At 42.1% G+C, this 24,498-nt stretch overlaps 1 protein-coding gene across 1 annotated transcript in view; it reads left to right on the top strand.

The window, feature by feature from the left end:
• The first annotated feature begins 301 nt into the window (after nt 1-301).
• Nucleotides 302-24,498, top strand: part of LOC126198948 (myrosinase 1-like) — a 102,793-nt gene continuing 78,596 nt past the window's right edge. Inside the window, exons 1-3 of the mRNA XM_049935593.1 lie at nt 302-449; nt 10,421-10,551; nt 22,516-22,650. Coding sequence (XP_049791550.1) covers nt 311-449; nt 10,421-10,551; nt 22,516-22,650 — 405 coding nt within the window. The 5' untranslated portion in view covers nt 302-310. The remainder of the gene's footprint in view (nt 450-10,420; nt 10,552-22,515; nt 22,651-24,498) is intronic.

The raw sequence follows: 24,498 nt of genomic DNA, 5'->3' as shown, positions 1-24,498 counted from the left end.
GTGTAGCAATTTTAATGGCTAGTGGTGTATGTTATCAACAGAGACAGTAACAATCTGTGCCCCTCAGAACCGACCGTTACTTCCTCACCTGCATGTGAAGAACGTTCTGCAAGTATACGCCGTCAATACTGATAACAACCACTTGTGTGTGGCGGGAGTCTTTAGGTAATTATACGTAATCGCGTTTTTAATGTGTGCACACTTAAGAATATTCGACAGAAACAGATAACGTTACGTGTTTATCGAAACAAATCACAGGTCAGGTACATAAACTTGTTCATAAGTCTCACAGAGTCAGAAACGAGAAGCAATGTGGACACTGGTGACCGCCCTGTCGGCAGTGCTGGCCGCTGGCTGGGCACAGTCCGCCACTTACAGATTCCCGGACGGTTTCTTCCTGGGTGCCTCCACGTCTGCCTATCAGGTAGAGGGCGCCTGGAATGAGGACGGTGAGTCGGCAACACGTAACACAAGCTATGTTTATTCCAGACCGGTAGCATACTAGAGGCACAATACGAGGGACATTCGAAAAGTAAGATATTTTCGTTTGTCCATACATTTTTGTTCAGGATTGAAACTTGCCACTCCTTTCAAAACTATACCTGGATGTTCACACAAGATTATGAACACGGTTTATCCCCTGAAATATACCCCTAGACACTTTTCTTTCTTTTTTTTTTTCATCATCAGTCTTCTAGCTTGATGCGGCCCGTCGCGAATTCATCTCCTGTGCCAAACTCTTCATTTCAGAGTAGCACTTGCAACTACGTCCTCAATTATTTGTTGGATGTATTCGAATCTTCGTTTTCCTCTACAGTCATTTCCTTTACAGCTCCCTCTAGTATCATGGAAGTTAACCCCTGATGTCTTAACAGATGTTCTACCATCTGTCCGTTCTTCTTGCCATTGTTTTCCGTATATTCCTTTCCTCGCCGATTCTGCGGACAACTTCCTCATTCGTTACCCTATCAGTCCACTTAATGTGCTACATCCTTATGTAGTACTACATCTCAGATGCTTCGATTCTCTTCTTTTCCGATTTTCCCACAGTCCTCGTGTTTGATACTAGTAGACAACTTTTGGCCAGGAATGCCCGTTTTGCTTGAGCTAGTCTGCTTTTGATGTCCTCCTTGCTCCGTTCGTCATTGGTTATCTTGCTGCCTAGGAAGCATTGTACCTTAACTTCGTCTGCTTCGTGATCACCAACCCTGATGTTAAATTTCTCATTACTCACTTTACCGTCAGTCCATGTTCTGTACTCATTAGACTGTTCATTCCATTCAGCAGATCCTCTAATTCTTCTTTACTTTCACTCAGGATAGCAATGTCATTAGCGATTCTCGTCATTCATCACCTTCCCCCTTGACTTTTAATTCCAGTATTGAATCTTCTTTTTTTATTTCTGTCATACTTTCTTTGATGTGTAGATTGAACACTAGGAGCGAAAGACTACATCTCTGCCTTACACCGATTTTAATGCGAGCACTTCGTATATTACTCGTCTTTTCCTACAGCTTACCACTATTTTTTCAGATTTCAAACATCATGCACCATTTGACATTGTCGAACGCTTTTTCCAGGTCGACAAATCCTATGAACGTGTCTCTATTTTTCTTTAGTCTTGCTTCCATTATCAACCGCAATGTCAAAACTGCCTCACTGGTGCCTTTACCCTTCCTAAAGCGAACTGATCGTCACTTAAGAGATCCTCAATTTTCTTTCCCATCCTTCTATATATATTATTCTTGTCAGCAACTTGGATGCCTGATCTGTTAAGCTGATTGTGCGATAATTCTCGCACTTGTCAGCTGTTGCGATATTCAGAGTTGTGTTCTTCCGAAAGTCAGATGGTATATTGCTAGACTCACATATTCTACAAACCAAAGTGAATAGTCGTTTTGTTGCCATTCGCAATGACTTCAGATAGTCTGATGGAATTTTATCTGTCCCTTCTGCCTTATTTGGCCTTAAAAATCTTCCAGAGTAATTTTAAATTCTAATACTGTGGACACACTATCTCTTCTGTAGAGACACCTCTCTCTTCTCCTATCACGTCATCAAATAAGTCTTCCCCCTCCATTGAAACCTTCAGTGTACTCTTTCCAACTATCAGTTCTCTCCTTTGCATTTAACAGTGGAATCCCTGTTGTACTATTAAAGTTACCACTCTAATTTTAAATTTCACCAAAGCCTGTTTTGACTTGTCTTTTTATGCTGTGTCAGTCCTTCCGACAACAATTTCTTTTTCGTTTTCTTAACACTTTTCATGCACCCCTTTCGTCTTAGCGTTCCTCCACTTTCTATTTATTTCATTCGTAAGTGACTTGTATTTCTGAATTTTCCTGAACATTTTTGAACTTTTTAAGTATTTCTTCTGTTACCCATGGTTTCCTTGCAGTTACCTTCTTTGTACTTAAATTTTTCTTTCTAACTTCTATAATTGTCTTCTCTTCATCTGAACTGCCTACGGAGATTTTCGTTATCACAGTATCTACAGCCTTAGAGAACTTCAAGAATATCTCTTCACTCCTTAGTAATTGCGTGTCCTACGTCTTTCCACAATAATTCTTCCTGACTAGTCTCGTAAACTTCAGTCTACCAGTCATCATTATTACATTGCGATCTGAGTGTATTTCGGAATCCGGCCTGATCATTATGTAATCTAACTAAAATCTTCTTGTCTCTCCCGGCCTTTTCCAAATATATCTCCTCCTCTTGTGAGACTTGAACGGAGTATTCGCTATTACTAGCTGAAATTTATTAAAGTACTCTATTAGTCTCTCTCCTCTCTGAGTTATAGTACTAAGCCCATATTGTTCAGTAACCGTTTCTTGTACTCCTTTTCTACAACCGCGTTCCAGTCCGCCATGTATTAGATTTTGATTTCCCTTTACGTGCTGAATTACTGGTTCCATATCCTCAAGCCGGCCGTTGTGGCCAAGCTGTTCTAGGCGCTTCAGTCCGGATGTGCGTTCCTGCTACGGTCGCAGGTTCGAATCCTGCCTCGGGCATGGGTGTATGTGATGTCCTTAGGTTAGCTAGGTTTAAGAAGTTCTAAGTCTAGGGGACTGATGACCTCAGATGTTAAGTCCTATAGTTGGTTGGTTGGTTTGGGGAAGGAGACCAGACAGCGAGGTCATCGGTCTCATCGGATTATGGAAGGACGGGGAAGGAAGTCGGCCGTGCCCTTTGAAAGGAACCATCCCGGCATTTGCCTGGAGCGATTTAGGGAAATCACGGAAAACCTAAATCAGGATGGCCGGACGCGGGATTGAACCGTCGTCCTCCCGAATGCGAGTCCAGTGTCTAACCACTGCGCCACCTCGCTCGGTAAAGTCCTATAGTGCTCAGAGCCATTTTAACCATTTGAATCAATATCCTCATATACTTTCTCTATCTCTTAATCTTCAGCTTGATTCGTCGGCATATATACTTGAACTATAGTTACTGTCGATTCTGATGAGAACAGCCTTATCTCTGAACTATTCACAGTAACTTACTCTCTGCCCTACCTTCGTATCTATAACGAATCATACTTCCGTTATACCATTTTCTGATTCTTTTGATATTACCCAAAACACATCTGACCAAAAATCCTTCGGTTTTTCCCATTCAACTTCACTGACCCTCACAATATCTAGACGTAACATAAGCATTTCCCTTTTCAAATTTTATAGCTTTCCTACCACGTTCAAACTTCTGACAGTCCATTCCCCGACTCTCGTTTGTTATTCAGTCTTGCTACGTGGCTACCTCCCTCTTGTTAGACCGCTCCCAAGTATCCGGTTGGGAGACTCTTCCGGAATCTTTTGCCAATGGAGAGAACATCACGACACATTTTCAATTTCGGGCCACATGTCCTGTGGATAGACATTATTTATCTTTAATCCATTATATATCTTTATCCATTACGTTCACCATCCTCATGTCGTTGATCATTACTGATTCTTCCGGCTTTAGGGGCAGTTTCCCACCCCTAGGACAAGAGAGTGCCTTGAACCTCAGTCCGCTCCTCCTCCCTCTTTGACAAGGCCGTTGGCAGAATGAGGCTGACTTCTTATGGTCCCATTACTGGTGATTTTTATTCAAGATTGAAGCAATGGCGGGTTTCGAACGTCGGATCGAGGCCGTTTTGACTATTAATTACAGACGCTACCCCCTTACCTTCGAAAATAGATTAAAGCTAGGCAAACCTACATTTCTAGCCTTTGTAGTCTTAGAGAAAGCTTTGACGATGTTGACTCGAATGCTCTCTTTCAAATTCTGAAGGTGGCAGGGGTAAAATACAGTGAGCGAAAAGCTATTTGCAATTTGTACAGAAACCAGATAGCAGTTATAAGAGTCGAGTGGCATGAAAGGGAAGCAGTGGTTGGGAAAGGAGTGAGACAGGGTTGTAGCCTATCTCCGATATTATTCAATCTGTATACTGAGCAAGCAGTAAAGCAAACAAAAGAAAATTTCGGAGTAGGTATTAAAATCCATGGAGAAGAAACAAAAACTTTGATGTTCGACGATGACATTGTAATTCTGTCAGAGACAGCAAAGGACTTGGAAGAACAGCTTAACGGCGATGGATAGTGTATTGAAAGGAGGATATAAGATGAACATCAACAAAAGCAAAACGAGGATAATGGAATGTAGTAAAATTATGTCAGGTGATGCTGAGGGAATTAGATTAGGAAATGAGACGCTTAAAGTAGTAAATGAGTTTTGCGATTTGGGGAGCAAAGTAACTGATGGTCGAAGTAGAGAGGATATAAAATGTAGACTGACAATGGCAAGGAAAGCGTTTGAAGAAGAGAAATTTGTTAACATCGAGTATAGATTTAAATGTCAGGAAGTCGTTTCTGAAAGTATTTGTATGGATTGTAGCCATGTATTGGGGTGAAACATGGACGATAAATAATTAGACAAGAAGAGGATAGAAGCTTTCGAAATGTGGTGCTACAGAATGTTGAAGATTAGATGTGTAGATCACATAACTAATGAGGAGGTATTGAATAGAATTGCAGAGAAGAGAAATTTGTGGCACAACTTGACTAGAAGAAGTGACCGGTTGGTAGGGCATATTCTGAGGCATCAGAGAATTACCAATGTAGTATTGGAGGGTAGTGTTGTAAGATGTCGTGGTCTCCTGACCTTCATTGCTTACATATTCCGCCCTCACAATCATATTCCACACATCAAGATTCCGCACTCAAGATAAAGTCAATGTTGTATGAATTCATGTAAACGATATGCAAATAACTAATAAATCGCAAGTGCGCACCGTGGTTGAAATACTCGAGGCTGGCGTACACACATACATTCCAGACACGACAGTCACAGGAGCTTTTAGTTCGACAGAGGCAACCACACGCCAGGAGGCCGGTCCCAACCGATCTACGTCGGTCAGTGGCCGCCTGTGGAGCGGACAGCGTTCGCCCGAGGGAAAGGAGGAACGACCCCGTGTTCGGCTTATAAGCAAATTATGCTACATTGTGTGGGAGCGGCCAGCCTACAAATTCTTTACACATAGCAGCTAGTGTCAGAGATTTTCACAGGGAGACAGCAAACGCCAAACGCTGATACTACAAATTTCCGGATTGGTCGCCTTAAACGAAACGTCATTCTCCGGTTTTAGAAGAGCAATGCTGATTGGCAGACGATATTTCTGACGCCTTGAGCTGAAGGAGTAATGGAAAAGACCGAAAGATATACCCCTTCACATCTGGCGTGGAGAAGCGCCGTTCCATTGTCGCTCTTGGAGTGAGGAACAAGTCTCTCCTCAGTACTTCACTGGAAGAGCACCTCTGTTGAGAACGAATCGAAGTGCGACTCTCTGAGTCCTGTGTTGGCCGACACACTTATTGTGCGGTGTGAACGGACAGAGTTATAGTTAAATGCCTGCGAGCGAATTTTTGAGTGGCATCGCGGTAGACTGGTTATCTGACCGGTGTACCACGCCAATAGTTAGACTAGGGGCGAATAGGAGTCCTTGACTTCATCAAGGCATAGGGAGTTTGATTGGCGAAGGTCAATCCAGATAGAACAAGAGTTATCTTATTTGTCAGCAGGCAGCGGCGCAGACAGCAGTCATCGCAGCTTACGGTATTGTGCGCTACAGCTCTTGCGAGCCCCATATTTCCTCCACAACAGTACACTTCACTGCATTTCACACGCGACAGACTCGACCGTACCTAGCAACATTCTAATGGATAATTATTCAAGTTGAGTAGGCGCGCCTCACAGCCATTCTGCCAAGTCAATAACAATGTTAAACTTTGTATAGAAATTTCATTAGCGAATTCTATCCTTGAGAGGTAACTTCACATTCCAAAAAGAACCAGGATATAACTTGTTCAATTCATAACTAAAAGTGCCATTGTGTTTTCTCAGAATTTTTGCAAAATAAATAATAACTTTCGTTAGTTTCATGTTTTTCTTACACTAACTAGCACTACTCCACGACCCACGTATCCTACTAGTTACATAAGAAATTTTGTGGATTTTTGCGTCATTTCCTTACAGCGGACGACTCCAGAAGATATTCATTGCTGAAAGTTTTTCAGGCATTTCTCTTTAGAACGTTAGGAGTGTCTGACTTCTGTAATAGTGTGGGGGTGGAAATTGCATCTTGCAGGAGCCACAGGGTAAAGGGTACATCTCAGATTAATCCGTTGCGTAGAATAACAGAATCTCAGATCAACGCCACACTCACAGTGTGGAGGGTAGAAATCGTACAGGGAGACCAAAAAAATGGTTCAAATGGCTCTGAGCACTATGGGACTCAACTGCTGAGGTCATTAGTCCCCTAGAACTTAGAACTAGGTAAACCTAACTAACCTAAGGACATCACAAACATCCATGCCCGAGGCAGGATTCGAACCTGCGACCGTAGCGGTCTTGCGGTTCCAGACTGCAGCGCCTTTAACCTCACGGCCACTTCGGCCGGCAGGGAGACCAAAAGATGAATACACTAAACAGATTCAGAAGGATGTAGGTTGCAGTAGGTGCTGGGAGATGAAGAAGCTTGCACAGGATAGAGTAGCATGGAGAGCTGCATCAAACACGTCTCTGGACTGAAGACCACAACAACATTCTTATCACTGCATCCACGTTTTGATTTTGATCGTTATTGTTCTTGGCATTTGGTCCGGGCGGACGTCACATGAGACCTGTTCAGGTTGATCGTTGAATACTGCTCTTATTTTTTTTTATTACGGAGAGCAGCCAGCCCTTTGACCGAATACGGTGAGCTACCGTGCCGGCATCATGACGTGCTTTTTGTCCCTAGACCGTGGGTGCTGACACTGAACACGGTCCATTAATAACGTGCTCGAACTTCGGAGCAATAAAACATGCAAAGCTTACGCAAAGGACAATGAGAAAAAGGGGGGAGCCGAAATTAGTCGGAATTAACACAACTGAATATTAAACCTGAACTTACTACGCAACCTCGAGGTATAAGAAATCGTGCCTTAAAAGACCCGATTTGTGCAAGGACAACTCTTTTGTCGCCTACTACCTACAGTAAGTAATATCAATAAAATAGAGCTTGGGTGGTGAAAGAGATGATGAAAAATGACGTCGTCTCCGCTACCGTATCTCAAAGATCTGCAGCTTAATCTTTATTTCTGAAATTTCTTTCGAAAAATAAATGCAAGCGTGGGACGCATGTACTATGTGGTCTGTGAGCAAAATGCAACGTATGGTTCAAATGGCTCTGAGCACTATGGGACTTTAACATCTGTGGTCACCAGTCACCTAGAACTTAGAACTACTTAAACCTAAGGACATCACACACATCCATGCCCGAGGCAGGATTCGAACCTGCGACCGTAGCGGCCACGCGGTTCCAGACTGAAGCGCCTAGAACCGCACGGCCACACCGGCCGGCTGCAACGTATGTATTTGCAACACGTTTCGCATGAAACCAATGTTAAGCACTGAAACATGGAAGCAAAATACACTTGGTAGAATTGATAGGTCAACGATGAGGCGTAATCTAATAAATTCTCGAAGATCAAATGTATGAGAAATCCAGTTCAATATAAAAGCGGATGAAATGTTCAAGTTAGCTATTCTGGCTGTGAACGAATATCAAGTCAGAATATTTAACATCCCTTCCGAAAATCATACCATAGAATTTTTCAAAAAAAAAGTAAGTTTACAAATTCCTTAGAAACAGACTCGTGAGCGAGAGAACCTCAGTTTACAGATGCATAATACAGAATCGGATGGCAACCACCTCATTTTCCGTAGCAACTGAAAACGAGAACAAAGAAAAAATTTCACGGCAAGCCCACGTGGAAAGATAACAGGAAAAGGACACGCTTTTACCTAACTTCAATATGATCAGGTTTCTCAGTCGTAAGAATGCAGCTGAAAAGCTCGCTGCTTGCTGCAGTCTCACCAGTACGCCAGAGGCTCCCTGTAGAGTGCGTCTGTAGCAAATACACGAGACAGGTGTCTGAATACTGCTGCTACATGGCGAAGGACGAGGCAAGAGTTCCTCTGTATTTTAAATAGCAGGCCTCAGAGGGAACTGGCGGAACGAAGTGCGCATAGCAGTCTGAGCGGCTGGGTCCAGTCAGAGCTTTGGCGTCGCAGTAAGAGATTCCTGTACTTCCCCTCGTTTGGCTAAATGTCGATCTCGAGGACGAAGACGACTCGTTATTGACTTCCCGTGAATCAACGACTGACTTATGCAGCGTGCGGTTCCGCGACGTACGAAAAACGCTCGCTACGAAGCGGTTGCCTTTCAAGGCAACGAAATAAAACTTATTTCGTAACGTATTTTGATATCCTAGCTATTCTATTACGTAATTGCCATTAAGATTTACGCATTTGTCGTAGTGCTCCACAAGCTTTCCCAGTGGAAAGCACGTCAAAAACTTACATGAAGACAGGAAAAAGTTGTACTGAACGGTGGCAAAAATAAGTAAAATAGAAGCAGTGAAGCTCAAGATGTGCAGCATCGAGTGATTTGAAAGAGCTGCGTGGTTACGTTATTGGACCGCAAAGTGGAAGATCCGTGTTCAAATCTCTCTCATGCCTGATATACTTTTTTTCCACACAATTATGAACTGTCCGTCCGGTCATCGACGTGTCCGTTCGCTGCATTCAGGTTTGTGTCTGTGCCGTCTGTAACGCCCGTTTCGAATACCGAGGTGTAAGGAAGGGACCTCCAGACGTACGTAGCTCCTATTTGTTCTACACAAGTACCACATGTTATGACTCTTCCGTTACGTTTTGGAAGTTTTGACTCTTGAATCCCTTTGTTGTAGCATAGTTCACACTCGTTTATATGTTGCTTTCCTTTCTGTGAGAGGTCTATGTGGCCTCTCTCCTGCTCTCACTATTCATCACATTTACTTGCGACACTAATATACTAGATGACTTATACTATATCACCAATGTATTGTATGACAATTGTCAAGACTACAGAAGGAGGTCAGACACGTCAATGACCAGACGTAAAGTTGGCAGTTGTGTGAAAGAAAGGGGTACCAAGTGAGATATGAACACGGATCTTCCCCTTTGCAACCCAACACCGTGACCACACAACCACGCTGCCGTGGCTGAGAGTTACTCGATGTTGTGCATCTTGAACATGAACCACTCGCGGTTTCTATTTTACTTCTTTTTCCACAGTTCAGTACACCTTCTTCCTGTTTTCATGCTTGATCTGTGTTCAGTTTTTGACGGGCTACCATTGAGTTATTTTTCCGCTAAATCAGAGTGGGATGCGATGGGGAGTTTCCCTTGTCAATGGCTGCCAAGTTATAAAACCCTTTAGTGAGGATGGTAATCACTAGAAGACAGCTGCGCGGGATTAGCCGTCATGGACTGTGCGGCTGGTCCCGGCGGAGGTTCGAGTCCTCCCTCGGGCATGGGTGTGTGTGTTTGTCCTTAGGATAATTTAGGTTAAGTGTGTAAGCTTTGGGACTGATGACCTTAGCAGTTAAGTCCCTTAAGATTTCACACACATTTGAACATTTGAATCAGAAGACAAGTCTGTATATAAGGAGGATGTGCAAAAATTTCCCACGTGAGTTGCGGAAGGAAATCCTTCTTCAACGCAACAGAATACAGACGAGCGTTATAGTGAAGAAATACACTAATATTCATTCGGCCCCCATAAATATATGATGCAAGATTTTCGATCTGGAGCTTCATTGTCATAATTCCATAAGTTCAGTTATCCATCAGTACATTTCGATGGAGCAGGCTCCTTTTGTACTCTTCCTGGCAGCTGTCGTCTGTGACACGGTGGTGCGGGTGGAGGGAGAAGTGCGCGCGACTCGTCAGATAGAGAGGGTCCTTACTTTTAGGATCACCCTCGGCCTTACACGACCACTGTTCACTTTATTTTATACGATGCCGGACAAGCTGCTTTCTACACATTTTCAGAAGTGTAATTTTTGTGTCTCTCTAGGTAAGGGAGAAAGTATCCAGGACAACTTCTTTCACAACCATCCGGAATACACATCAGGGGATACAGGAGACGTTGCTTGTGATTCTTACCACAAGTACAAGGAGGATGTGCAAATGCTGAAGGGCATAAACGTGAGTACATATCCCTAAACAAAACATGCAGTTTGCGGCTTTTGTTAATACATAAAATCGTAAAGTGAAATCCATCTTCAGCAATCAATTATTTCCTTTCTGAATACGTTATCATGGATTTCAAACAGTGAAAATAATAAATGATCTGTGCAATAGTGGCTCATGTAAAATTATACCAGTGCCGTACAATGTGGTGGCCTACAGCCTTTTGACTTACAAGAGTAGTAATATGGCTAAATAGACTGTATTAATTTTACGTGTATAAACTGAAGTAGTGAAACATATTTAAATTTTGTTATCAATTATTCAACACTCCGAGCAAAAAGCTGATGGCATCACTGGAAATCGCACCTATATCGACAAATTGCCACTCCATACCACTAACCAGTAGGCTACAGAATATGTGCGACTACTGCTGCCCGAAAATCCATCATCCTCTGCGCATAGAAAACTTAAGCACTGTTCACATGTTTCTACATCCTGTTCCACAGACCCTCTCACTCCTATGGACGAATTACTTCCACATTTCGGTGAATAAAAAGAGGCTCGAGTATATATCAATGCATATACATGTTTCTTTGAGTGCTATCATTTACAAACTGTCTTGTTCCGTTATCATGAACCGTTTATGAAATTTGATGGTTCTCGATGTACAGGGACAGAAATGGGCGCGTCACACATGATCGTCTGACGGATATAATAACATATATCTCCAGAACGAAATGAGAGATCGATCTGCTCTCAGTTTTAAATAAAATTTCGAAGTCTTATCAAAATTCCATACACAGCAATGTTTGGGCTAAAATCAATCATACGCAAAGTTTATGCAATGCGTTTTTATCTCTGCAGACTCATCAAAATTTTGTGCAATGCTTTACTTAATTTCATAAAGCACAGTAATTATTACGAATAACGAAAAGAAATTCAGTCCTTCATCAAGCGAACATGTCAAACTGTAAGATGTGCGAAAATCAAAGTTTCACTAAATACAAGCACGACTGAGAGGACTGGAAGAAGGGCTACTGAAATGTGTAAGAGCCAGGTGATCACCACGAACATGCTACCAAGAGCACCCAAGGTTGAAGTGCTCTAATTATTGCAGCTAGACCATGCACAGAGAATGATGTGGCAGTTGGTCTTTGGGCGCCTAGGTGGAGTTCAAGTCGCCTCTCATGATCAAGGCATCCTGCCAACCAAGGATTAGAGGCGTGGCTGCCTTAGAGAAGAAAGTGGAACGTTTGCAGCGGTGACATGAACCAAATGGCGCCTATATATTGGCGATCCTGATGCCATCAAACATGAGAGCCATACCTCTGACATCTGGGAAATAGGCAATTGCTTCAGCGAGGATACTATCGTATAAGGGGATCGCCACCCCACTACCAGTAGGGAAAGCATGGGAGACGTGCTGTAAAGCCATGGGAAACACAAAAAGCTCCAACAAGCACCTCCTCATTGAGGGCTAAGTCGACGTCTACTGCATACAGCATTCCATGAAGTAATGCCAATTTATGGTGCATACAAAGGGTGTTGATATTAACCATGCTTATGCGATAAGTTTGAAAAGCTACCATCAATAGCAGGGTGGGCGATGCAAACACGAAGGAAGAATGGAGAGCTTCCTGTTAGACACAGGTGGAAGGGCACATCACCGTGAAGGGGAGGGAGCGAGCTGCACCAACGGAGTTTAATCGCTCTGTACACCTCCAGAACGTCTGTCATCATCATCAATGTCAGGAGCAGTCTCACTGGGCCAGTTCAATGGAATGCTATCAGAGCTGCTCCTATAGGTAGCGTCAGACACAAAAAGGGGGATAACCATATCAGATGGAGGAGGGGAAGACGGTATCTAATGGTGGATGCTGACCAGAGATGGAGATGCGGAGAGACTTCATGTCATCTGGTGCCAGGGTGTCAGAGAACAGTGCATCATTTTGGGATAATCATCATCCTATGCACACATCCAAGCAGGGGTATGGTGCTATCTCTTCCTAACAGTTGTTTCATGTCAGATGGGGGATGGCTTTCGTCTGATATGCAGCCAGACAACAGAAATGTGGAGAGCAATACACCTCCAAAACCAACAATCACGGGGCCGGTAGAGACGGCTTGCCTCTTCTGATGGCCATTCACCGTTGGGGCTGGCTCTGGCAGCATTGTAGGAAAGACAGGAAAACATCCATCATCGAGAGGAGTTGATGCCAGTGCCGACTGATTCAGAGTGGACAGATCAGGCAGCCCCGCTGTGGATGCCTAAGATAGAGGTAAAACAATGGCGATCTCAGGAAAAGCGACGTGTCTGAGTGGCGTCTGAACCAGTCTACAGACATGGCCTTCCTGGGCATAACTTCAACATGTGTGCTGCTGCCCACCGTACATGACGACAGCCCTGTGGCCGCCAATAATCACGTAAGAAGGCACATGTTGCATCAGTTCAATTTTTATCTGGCAGACACCACTGAGGACACGGTACATTTCGAACGTCTTCCATATTTCGGGAGCATGACTGACGACGTTGCCATAAAGGCATTCATCACAATGTCCGACATCGTCCCGATTGAGAGTTCGAGAACCCTCAACATTCAGAGAAATGTGGAGAGCAATACACCTCCAAAACCAACAATCACGGGGCCGGTAGAGACGGCTTGCCTCTTCTGATGGCCATTCACCGTTGGGGCTGGCTCTGGCCTCTATAGGGCCATCAGAGTGTAGGAATTTGAGATCGTTAACATTGCGCCGTACAACATCGGCGCACAGCTCTTTATTTGCCAACTGTATGTACACACTGATATTATGGATCGAAAAATGAATTCGGAGATATTGTGCTGGGAGAAGTATTTCGTTCCATATAAACCGTCCTTTTTCACACGATTTCGGTCGTTCATGATCCAAAGGAAAAGTTAATTTAATCGTGTCTTGGCGATGGCAAACGCCATGGTGATCGATGAATTCAGACACGAAGACTCGGTTAGTGGAAGTAAACAAAGGCACACTCACTTGCAAGCAGCACAACATGCTCGTCTCACTACTGCCAAAGGCAGAATGGGCCACCCAGACGCAATGACGCTGAGACAAGAGCTGCTCTGAATCCCCTCATACGCTAGGCTTTCGCAATACTTCACACACCATTATCGAAGGAAAACACTGACCTGGTGCTGTGAGCAACACAGCACTATCAGTGCCAGCGGGGATGACGAGCATGTCTGGTCGGAAACATACTGCTGCGACCCTTCTCTGAATTGATCGTAGCGTGGCTTACCGTCAGTTCAGCATTTGACACTTGTTTCTAGTTATCGCTGAGAAGGCGACACAAAATATGTTTTCGTCCCTTTCATTTGCATAACAGCACAAATTCAAAAAGAATTTTAGTGTGATTTCTGGCTCGGATTCGAAGAGAAATGGCGTAATTTTAGTGCAATATTTATAGTATACTGTAGCACATTAGCACATGATCACTGGCCTCTACTGGATTGGTGTTGTATTTACCAGATCCACGTGGCGTCAGACATGTAAATGTTGGAAGACAAGCCCCTACCATTGCATTTTGAGGTGGCTTTCTTGCAAGCAGCAACTACACAGATTCGTCACAGGTCTAAATGTGGTTAGGCAACAGCTATAGCAAAAATAGATGGCATCACAAATTAGCAACAGTTTGCAATGATTTTTTGGTAAGAGTTTTACAATACTTAACTGGAATATGAAGATTACGTGTGGCAATATAGTACAATGTTCTCAAGTGCACTGATATGGCTTTAAACATTGGTACAATCCTAGGTCCAGTGAACGATGAATAACATCACTTGTATAATATCTTGTTTGGGTCTTCTTGGCGGCAACTGGAGATGAGTTGCGAGACAATTGCCTTAAAGCATGACGCGCAATTTGTATGTGAAATTGAGACATGTGACTGCTGACTCACAACCGATTATATTGAAATAGGGAACCAATGTTCGACAAGGCATATTTATTGTGTTATGGATACACACTGTACACTTCACATAACGACAAAGTAGTTCATAGTAATTGTTCAACGTGACGACCGCCAGTTTCAATACATGTATCGCAGTGGCATATGCAGTTCTGCTGTATTCTCGCAAAGACCCTATGGATATATTGAACACCGGAACAGGCAGCAGGTAGTAAAAAGTGTACACCCCAGACTACCAAACAGACATACTGCACACAAGTTAGCTCATACCACATATGTCGTATGGCAATGACATGCATCACACAGGCGCATTAACCTGTGCTGCACGCACACCACTATCCCTAGTGTCAATTGTCATTAGCGTCAAACAGCTTGTGATCTCCATGGTGAGGTATGTTACTGTGTACAGTGCATGACATGTAGCCAAAGATGGTACATTACTTGTCACGGTAGTTGGCAGACTTGCATTTAATGCTCTGTGCTGCAGGGTGTAGTGCCCATCTAGCAGCACGAATGTACAGAGAATGCTTTCCAAATAGACTTCATCCGAACTGGAAGAAGCTTATCTCTGTGGATACCAACTCACAAGAGGCGGGGTCGTTCATGTCACAGACAGCCGACCAAGGTTCCCAGCAAAGACATGCCCAAGCTGCAGACTTTGAGGAGATGGTATTGGATCGTGTGGCCGACCTTTCAGCAATAAGCACCCTTCAACGTGCCCCTGAAACGCACTCTTCGAAGGATACAGTATCGAGAGTACTGGCGGAAGAGATCTTACATCTCTGTAATAAAGAACGTGTGCGAGCACTGGGACCAATGGATTTTGAGCGCTGCAGTCACTCCTGCCAATGGATTATCCACGGCAATGACAGACCTCGTACAGCTTGTATTGTTTAAAAGACGCGACAGCTGTGCGTGGAGTGAGGACAATCCCAACACCACCCACATCAGTGGCCACCAGCAACGATTCTCTGTCAGCGTGTGTTCAGACTACGCTGCAGAAGTTCCGCTGGGAAGAGATTTTTTATGTACATTCAGTAGTGTATGGTATATGAAACATCTAAGTTCGAGGAAATGCTACTCATGTTATCTGGTCTTAAGTGTACGAAAGTGCAGTGCAACGCCTCTTCACACACCATTCTTCTATCGCACGTCACAACATTTCGCTTTGTGGGATTCAAACGTGTACATTTTGTAACAGCGGGCATCAAACCTATATTCAGAACAGAGTAAATTAAAATTCCTGTGTTGCCTCTTCTGCTCCCAGTCGGCTGATTTGATATCATATCACCCGTAAAAAAATAAAAAAAATAATTTCTCTTTTGAGTCACATAAAATTAAATATAGGAAACATAAAACCAGTAATGACAAGAGACAAGCAAGACAATACACATTTCTTCAATCCTTAGGTCCCAACATTTTTTTCTCTCTAATCTTGCTGCAGCTTTACGCGGCGTGCTTTATTTTCTGTGAAAGAATCTATTACCTCATCAAAGTTCGTCAAACGTTTTGCTACATGAAAAATCAAAATGTCGTTGTCTGATACTGAAAAAGCTGTTAATACGAATAGTACCCAAGACTGGTGTGGTTTCTCTATTTAATTACATCTATTTTTTCACTGTGTGCTAGATAAAACGAAATAGCCCTTTCAGATATTGCAGCACTTGTAACACCCGCCAAATTATCGAGACCGTTTTGGCACAAATGCTCATTTCTATCTAGTTCATTTACATAAATAACAGAACAGAATATAATTCACGAAGTACCAATATTAAATGCTTATTAGGCCTACCACAAGCAAAAAGTTTTGTTTTGGGAAATAGTTTCACATTTCCCTGATACGCTCCAGTTTCTCAAACATATCGAAAAGTAGTAGTTCGAAAATTTTATATAAATTTAAAATCGTCATATTCTTCCATATAATTTTTGTTACGTCGCCGTTTCTTCTCCGTTCTTGTCCTAACAAACAAGCTTGTTTTAATTAATTCTACGGAATAATTACAACTGTTCCTGCTTATTCTCCGGTTGACTTCACTACCTCTGCCAGAATCACCAGTTTAGTTATCCCGCGTTTATTCTCCGGTTAGGCGTTATTACGTGTTCGTACAACGCGTTTCCACCGCTATTCCGAGAATACATAGAACTTAAGCAGCTGCTAACCCGGGACTGTGCAACTGGCCTTTTGTAGCGTAGAAATCTGGCAAAAATTTTCTGTTACAGTTTCATTTACTTGGATACACCGAGAAGGTGAATATGTAAGCTTCCTTACATGTTATTCCTGTTGCTCGTTTATTTCTTCTCCGGTATTCTGACTATGCGTTTCGCTAGTAATTATCACAACGTTGATCTTTCGCACTCCCAGGCAACAACAAAAAAAGAAAAAAAAACGACTGGCACTCAGCTGTTCGGGTCTATTCGGCTCAGCTCATATGGTCTGCGTGAAAGTTTTTTTATTTCTATATGCGACGGGGATTCCCCTGGCAGAGACTTCACATAGGCCTATACTGTTGTTGTGGTCTTCAGTCCTGAGACTAGTTTGATGCAGCTCTCCATGCTACTCTATCCTGTGCAAGCTGCTTCATCCCCCAGTACCTACCGCAACTTACATCCTTCTGAATCTGCTTAGTGTATTCATCTCTTGGTCTGCCTCTATCACTTTTACCCTCCACGCTGCCCTCCTATACTAAACTGGTGATCCCTTGATGCCTCAGAACATGTCCTACCAACCGATCCCTTCTTCTAGTCAATCTGTGCCACAAACTCCTCCCCAATTCTATTGAATACCTCCTCATTAGTTACGTGATCTACCCATCTAATCTTCAGCATTCTTCTGTAGCTCCACGTTTCGAAAGTTTATATTCTGTTCTTATCCAAACTATTTATCGTCCATGTTTCACTTCCATACATGGCTACACTCCATACAAATACTTTCAGAAACGACTTCTTGACACTTAAATCTATACTCGATGTTAACAAATTTCTCTTCTTCAGAAACGCTTTCCTTGCCATTGCCAGTCTGCATTTTATATCCTCTCTACTTCGACCATCATCAGTTATTTTGCTCCCCGAATAGCAGGTGTCTCATTTCCTAATCTAATTCCATGAAAAAAAAAGAAGTTAAAGTTCAAATGTGTGTGAAATCTTATGGGCCTTAACTGCTAAGGTCATCAGTCCCTAAGCTTACACAGTACTTAACCTAAATCATCATAAGGACAAACACACACACACACACACACACACACACACACACATGCCCGAGGGAGGACTCGAACCTCCGCCGGGACCAGCCGCACAGTCCATGACTGCAGCGCCTGAGACCGCTCGGCTAATCCCGCGCGGCAATTCCCTCAGCATCACCCGACTTCATTCGACTACATTCCATTATCCTCGTTTTGCTTTTGTTGATGTTCATCTTATATCCTCCTTTCAAGACACTGCCCATTACGTTCAACTGCTCTTCCAAGTCCTTTGCTGTCTCTGACAGAATTACAATGTCATCGGCGAACCTTAAAGTTTTTATTTTTTCTCCATGGATTTCTTCAGAATTTGAAAGAGATAATTCCAGTCAACATTGTCAAAAGCTTTCTCTAAGTCTACAAATGCTAGAAACATAGGTTTGCCTTTTCTTAATCTAGCTTCTAAGATAAGTCGTACGTTCAGTATTGCCTCACGTGTTCCAGTATTTCTACGGAATCCAAACTGATCTCCCCCGAGGTCGACTTCTATCAGTTTTTGCATTCGTCTGTAAAGAATTCGCGTTAGTATTTTGCAGCCGTGACTTATTAAACTGATAGTTCGGTAATTTTCACATCTGTCAACACCTGCTTTCTTTGGGATTGGAATTATTATATTCTTCTTGAAGTCTGAGGGAATTTCGCCTGTCTCATACATCTTGCTCACCAGATGGTATAGTTTTGTCAGGACTGGCTCTCCCAAGGTTATCAGTAGTTCTAATAGAATGTTGTCTACTCCCAGGGCCTTGTTTCGACTTAGGTCTTTCAGTGCTCTGTCAAACTCATCACGCAGTATCATATCTCCCATTTCATCTTCATCTACATTCTCTTCCATTTCCATAATATTGCCCTCACGTACATCGCCCTTGTATAGACCCTCTATATACTCCTTCCACCTTTCTGCTTTCCCCTCTTTGCTTAGAACTGGGTTACCATCTGAGCTCCTGATATTCATACAAGTAGTTCTCTTTTCCTGTAGGCAGTATCTATCTTACCCCTAGTGAGATAAGCCTCTGCATCCTTACATTTGTTCTCTAGCCATGCCTGCTTAGCCATTTTGCACTTCCTGTCGATCTCATTTTTGAGACATTTGTATTCCTTTTTGCCTGCTTCATTTACGGCATTTTTATATTTTCTCCTTTCATCAATTAAATTCAAAATTTCTTCTGTCACCCAAGGATTTCTACTAGATCTCGTCTTTTTACCTACTTGATCCTCTGTTGCCTTCACTACTTCATTCCTCAGAGCTACCCACTCTTCTTCTATTGTATTTCCCCCATTCCTGTCAATTGTTCCCTTATGCTCTCCCTGAAACTCTGTACAGCCTCTGGTTTAGTCAGTTTATTCAGGTCCCATCTCCTTAAATTCCCACCTTTTTGCAGTTTATTCAGTTTTAATCTACAGTTCATAACCAATAGATTGTGGTCAGAGTCCACATCTGCCCCTGTAAATGTGTTATTATTTAAAACCGGGTTACATCTGCCCCTGGAAATGTCTTACAATTTAAAACCTGGTTTCTAAATCTCTGTCTTACTATTATATAATCTATCTGAAACCTGTCAGTATCTCCAGGCTTCTTCTGTATATACAACCTTCTTTTATGACTCTTGAACCAAGGCCTATACTGTGCACGGAAAAAATCAACTTGTGATCCGTTGATAAATCAACTTAGAATGTGTTCAAAAATATTAAAAAACCAACAGGGATGCATTTCAAAATGATATGAATAATCGATAGGCCAACGTCCTCTGGATAGTAGGCGCCTTGTGAAACACTGTTCATTTCTCCCAGAATATGAATTTGTCGCCTCCTGAAATTGCCCACCCCCCGGCTACCCCAGATCCGGGCCACGTTATCTGGTGTTACTTGAAGTTAACATTGGTTCACTCCCACGATGCGGGCGATCGTTTTCGTGAGTGTACGCTTAACAGTTTTTTGGCTGCTCATCTCGTGACATGATACATGAACGCAAGCATCTACACTCATGAATTGTAATTACACACAATTTATAGTCTCTCTCAATTAAAATGCTCACATAACTGTGTTGAACTCCGCGTTTGTTGAGTCTGTAACTGTCGCAGCGTGGCTGAATGAAACTTCCGAAAGGTAGCCGGAGCAAAATCGACAACATGTGGACGGGTATTTTGTTGGCAGGATGTTTAGATTACGCTTCAGAAGTTTCGTGGGAAGCGATTTCGTACATTCAGTAGTGTATGTGCACAGTATCTACAAAATGTGTTGCGAGCGCAGTTAGTAGCAAAGAAGTAATGTCATGCCTTGAGACTCGGCCTCCGTATCAGTATCGAAAGTGTTAAAATTTGTATAGTTGGAAAAAATCAGTCACAGAGAACACAGTCGAATAATGTAACTCCGGTGAAAAGTTAAAGTATGGAACTCACACTTACAAAACTATTCCTAGCACACTGAAATTTTAATACATTTACTTAAATTGGTCGCACAGCCACTCGACAAAAGGACACTCACCAACACTGGCCAAAGACGAAAACACAGAAGAAAAGGTAAAGATTCTATATGCCCTACAGCTGACCCTTACATCATGTCTGTGACGTTAAACACTACTGAAACCAAGTTAGATACTTACATAATGACCAACATTCAAATTTAAAGCTAATGACTCATACTAATAAACAGAGAAAGTTATCTTATTTGTGGATTCTTTCGCAGCCTAACCACATAAGCTGTAATTCTGTAATATTGTGTTAATTATTGTCCACATCGTAAATTGTAATCTATGACGTTAAAAGCTTATTTTGTGAACAACATTAATGAAGAGTGTTCATTTTGACAGTTTCTTGACCAATGTCTCAAACTTTAGCGTTATAACCATATTACCTGTAATACTGTAATATCTTGTTGTTTAATTATGTATTGCGCTTCGTATTGTCCAATGCGTAAAGTGTTATTTCAAAGTTAAAAAAAAGTTTGGTGCGCGTGATACTGTGCAAGAGGATTGTATCTTTGCTTATAATGTTTGTTTATTGAAGAACTAGTGTCCCTTCCACAGCGTAGTTAGTTGTTTCCTGCAGATGGGCCAATAATCCGAAAACTAGTTAGAAATGAACAAAAATCAGCAGAAAATATGTACTAGTTATTCATCCTCAAAACAGAGGAAAATTATTCCAATATTTTGTGACCTCTCATTAAATGCAGAATTAAACAAATTATTAACGAAGTTCATATAGCATGCCTACATCTCGTTTTGCAATGTGCCAAAGTTATGTAAAACTGTAAATAGGTGTGAAATAATAAAAAATGGTTGCTCATACCCTAGAAATATTAGTGAATTATCTGGGAAACTCATGCTACCTTCATATTACGTGTTACTGTGGACGATTCATGATACTGACACATCCGCAGTTGAATTTTTATTGAATTCTATCTCCTCTGAAGTCAAACAGATCATCATCCATGACCCGTTCAGTTGTTATTTGCGTTCCTCAATATTTTATATCTTAGAACCGTAAATTGTGGAAAGCATTGTACGTTATATTTCATATACAGATCTAGACTAACTTGAATAATTAAGATTTTCACCTGAGTGAAAGTTAAGAACAATTGGTTACCCAAAATTGGAGGAGACAAACAAGATTTTGGCCACACAGTGAATATTATGCAGGACTGAAATTTGAGCTGTTGATTATTAAATTATGGAGACACCAAACACAGAACCTAATAAAACTACAGCAGGGAAACACAGAAAAATTTTTAGCGAGCAGACGATAGAGTTCGTCTTCTGGGCATTCTCCTATTTCTTTGAATTAAGAAAAAATGTAATCTTACTGCGTGCGTCACGAACCGTAAGACCTTTATGTTGTTCGTAAACGAAACATTGAATTCATCAGATGACAAATACGAGAGGATCTGGTATCCACAGAGGTTAAACATAGGCAAGCCTGGTTACGTGCTCAAGTAATAGCAGCGTAAACGTCAACCGTTGCGGTTCGCGTGTCCTGGTAGTCCGCGGCTTGCATGTTACTCAAAGTTAATGCCAAAATCACATAAATGATCTCAATGTAAAGTCCAAGTTGTACCAACAGGAAAGATTAAAGGGTTGTGACTAATTTGCCATAAGAGATAAAAGACGTCGCTCTAACTAGCTATGCCTCTTACTTCATCAATGTCAAAAGTATATGAATGGCTCCTTGGCCGTAGTGATTGTTGAACGTACTGTATAAAAACGGTAAGGATGTATCACATCTCTTCGGAACGAAATTCCAACGACAGATGCGAAAAATCAATTCACACAGTATTTCCAGTTACATGCTGATACAATCTAAAATATAATAAGAAGGATGGTAGAACACTTGTCAGCTAAAGGCAAAGGTCCCGAGTTTGAATCTCAGTCCGGCACTCAGTTTGAATCTGCCAGGAAGTTTCATATCAGCGCACACTCCGCTGCAGAGTGAAATTTTATTCTGGTTAAAATAAAATACAAAAACTGCGACACATCGTGTCTTTTATACATATTTTTGTAGTCTATTGGCTTCTAGAATCATTACCGGCTGAATATCGCTTCGGAAGAAGTTTCAAAATTTCTTTTCTCACTGCCGCACAGTATACGAGTCAGAAGACGAAGAACAGTTTAAGAGCATTCAGAGATCTGTACGGGCATATCATTACTCTCTTTTGGATTTATACTAATAAATAATACAGACTATTATTGCCTAACAGGCAAGTCTTCAGGACATGAAAGAAATGAACAAGCAAGAGCCTTGTATTAATGCACATACACAAACATTTGACGCTGCTGATACTTGCTCTTTACACACTGTTATCCAATAGGCGGACGTGTACCGATTCTCGATTTCCTGGCCACGCATCCTACCTACTGGGGACCTTGACGTCATCAATCAGGCAGGCATCGACTACTACAACAACCTCATCAACGAGCTGCTCGCCAACGGAATACAGCCTCTGGTGAGTCACTTCAAACAGGATAGTCTAGAAGGGCAATCGTTTGAAGGTTGTTCGTGCATTTCATTAATTCACTCTTCCATTCACACATCATGTTCCGTAAATCCCGTAATGAAGGAGAGCCTTCAGGAATGTGGAAAGGATCAACGTACACAGTAACAGGTAAAAGCTAAAACTACTGGCTACCTCTGTAAAATATATTAACAACAAATTATGACTGGCTCTGATCTACTCGAATCGATACCTATGGTAATTAGTCACTAACTATTGCCACCTAGAATAACTCCGAAAGTATGATAGTAGCTGAAAAGTTTGTGGGACAAAAATTGCATGGGACAACGGGGGCCATAATATGACGTTGGTTTTTTTTTTTTTTTTTTTTTTTTAGGTGGAGTCGCTTCAGAGACATGAAGGTGAACTTTTTTTTTTAAGTGGGCTGCTATAGTTTGGTATTTATTTTCTGATAGCGGCTATCGAGACGAATCTAATGATGTGGACAATTCTCTCGCGTATATCGTGGAAATAGCAAATATTCGTCAAATACGGCGTATCTATTTGCCATTGACATGTGAACACCATTCGACGGTTTCGCAATACAACACTAATAGGAACGGTAAGACTGATATCGTCGAATCAAGCGAATGTGAATGATGTCTTCCTTCGAAGAACAAGTCGATATGCTTCTCATTTACGGTGAATGCCAACAAAATTCAGTGAGAGTTAGGAACTTATTGCTGAAAGATATCCTCAACGTACTTACCCTACACGTCGTAGATTTAAATAAGTGTATGATAAATTGAGAACAACTGGATCTTTAATGCATCGGAAACATATCCTGCAAAGGAAAGTTACTAACGAGGAAACGGATATTGGTACTCTTGTCCTTGTGGTTAGAGATCCTCGTGTTAGTTAGCGTCAAATCGCAAGGGAATGTGGCATGATCTGGAGTGTTGTGAATCGCCATAAATATCATCCTTACCATATCAGTCTCCACCAAGAATTAAGTGGTACGGATTGTATGCGTAGCATTGAATTCTGCCGATGGGCTCAACTTCAGATTCAGAGGGACGACACATTTATTGATTTTATTTTATTTACTGACGAGGTTACATTCACGAAGCATGGAAATGTGACCTTGCATAACATGCATTATTGGGCAACTGAAAATCAATGTTGGCTGCAGCAAGTTGCATACCAAAAACAGTTGTCGGTGAATGTATGGCGTGGGATTCTGGACGACAGGTTATAGGCCGCTATTTAGACGATGGAAATCTTAATGATATGAAGTACATCACTTTCCTGCAAGAAACGTTAGGTCTTTTATTCGAAGAAATACCTTCAGGAAGAAGGAACAGAATGTGGCATCAACACGATGGGTGGCTCATATTTCGCTGATGGCTAGAAATGAGTTGCAGAGACAATTCCCAAATCGTTGGATTGGACGCAGAGGAGATGTGTCGTGGTCGGCTCGTTCATCAGACTTGATGCCCCTGGATTTTTTCTTGTGGGGATTCGTAAAAGAGATTGTTTATAAAGACGTTCCAACTACACGTGAAGATATGCGAGAGAAAATTGTCGACGCATGTGCTGCGATAAGTGCCGATGTGATAAGGAATACGACTCAATCGATGATAAGAAGATTGTAGCACTGCATTGATACCAATGGCCATCACTTCGAACACCTTCTGTAAATGGACGTTCATGCCACCTTTGTGACCTTCGTTCGTCTTCAAATACCTTACTGTTACACACCATTGGATTGTCTCGATAGCCGCTATCAGAAAATAAGTACCAAAGTAAAGCATACCATTTGAAAAAACAAAGTTGAGCTTCATATTTGTGAAGCGACCC

The sequence above is a fragment of the Schistocerca nitens genome, chromosome 8 (assembly GCF_023898315.1).
Source record: "Schistocerca nitens isolate TAMUIC-IGC-003100 chromosome 8, iqSchNite1.1, whole genome shotgun sequence".
Classification (NCBI taxonomy): Eukaryota; Metazoa; Arthropoda; class Insecta; order Orthoptera; family Acrididae; genus Schistocerca; species Schistocerca nitens.
This window is presented reverse-complemented; position numbering and strand designations above follow the sequence as displayed.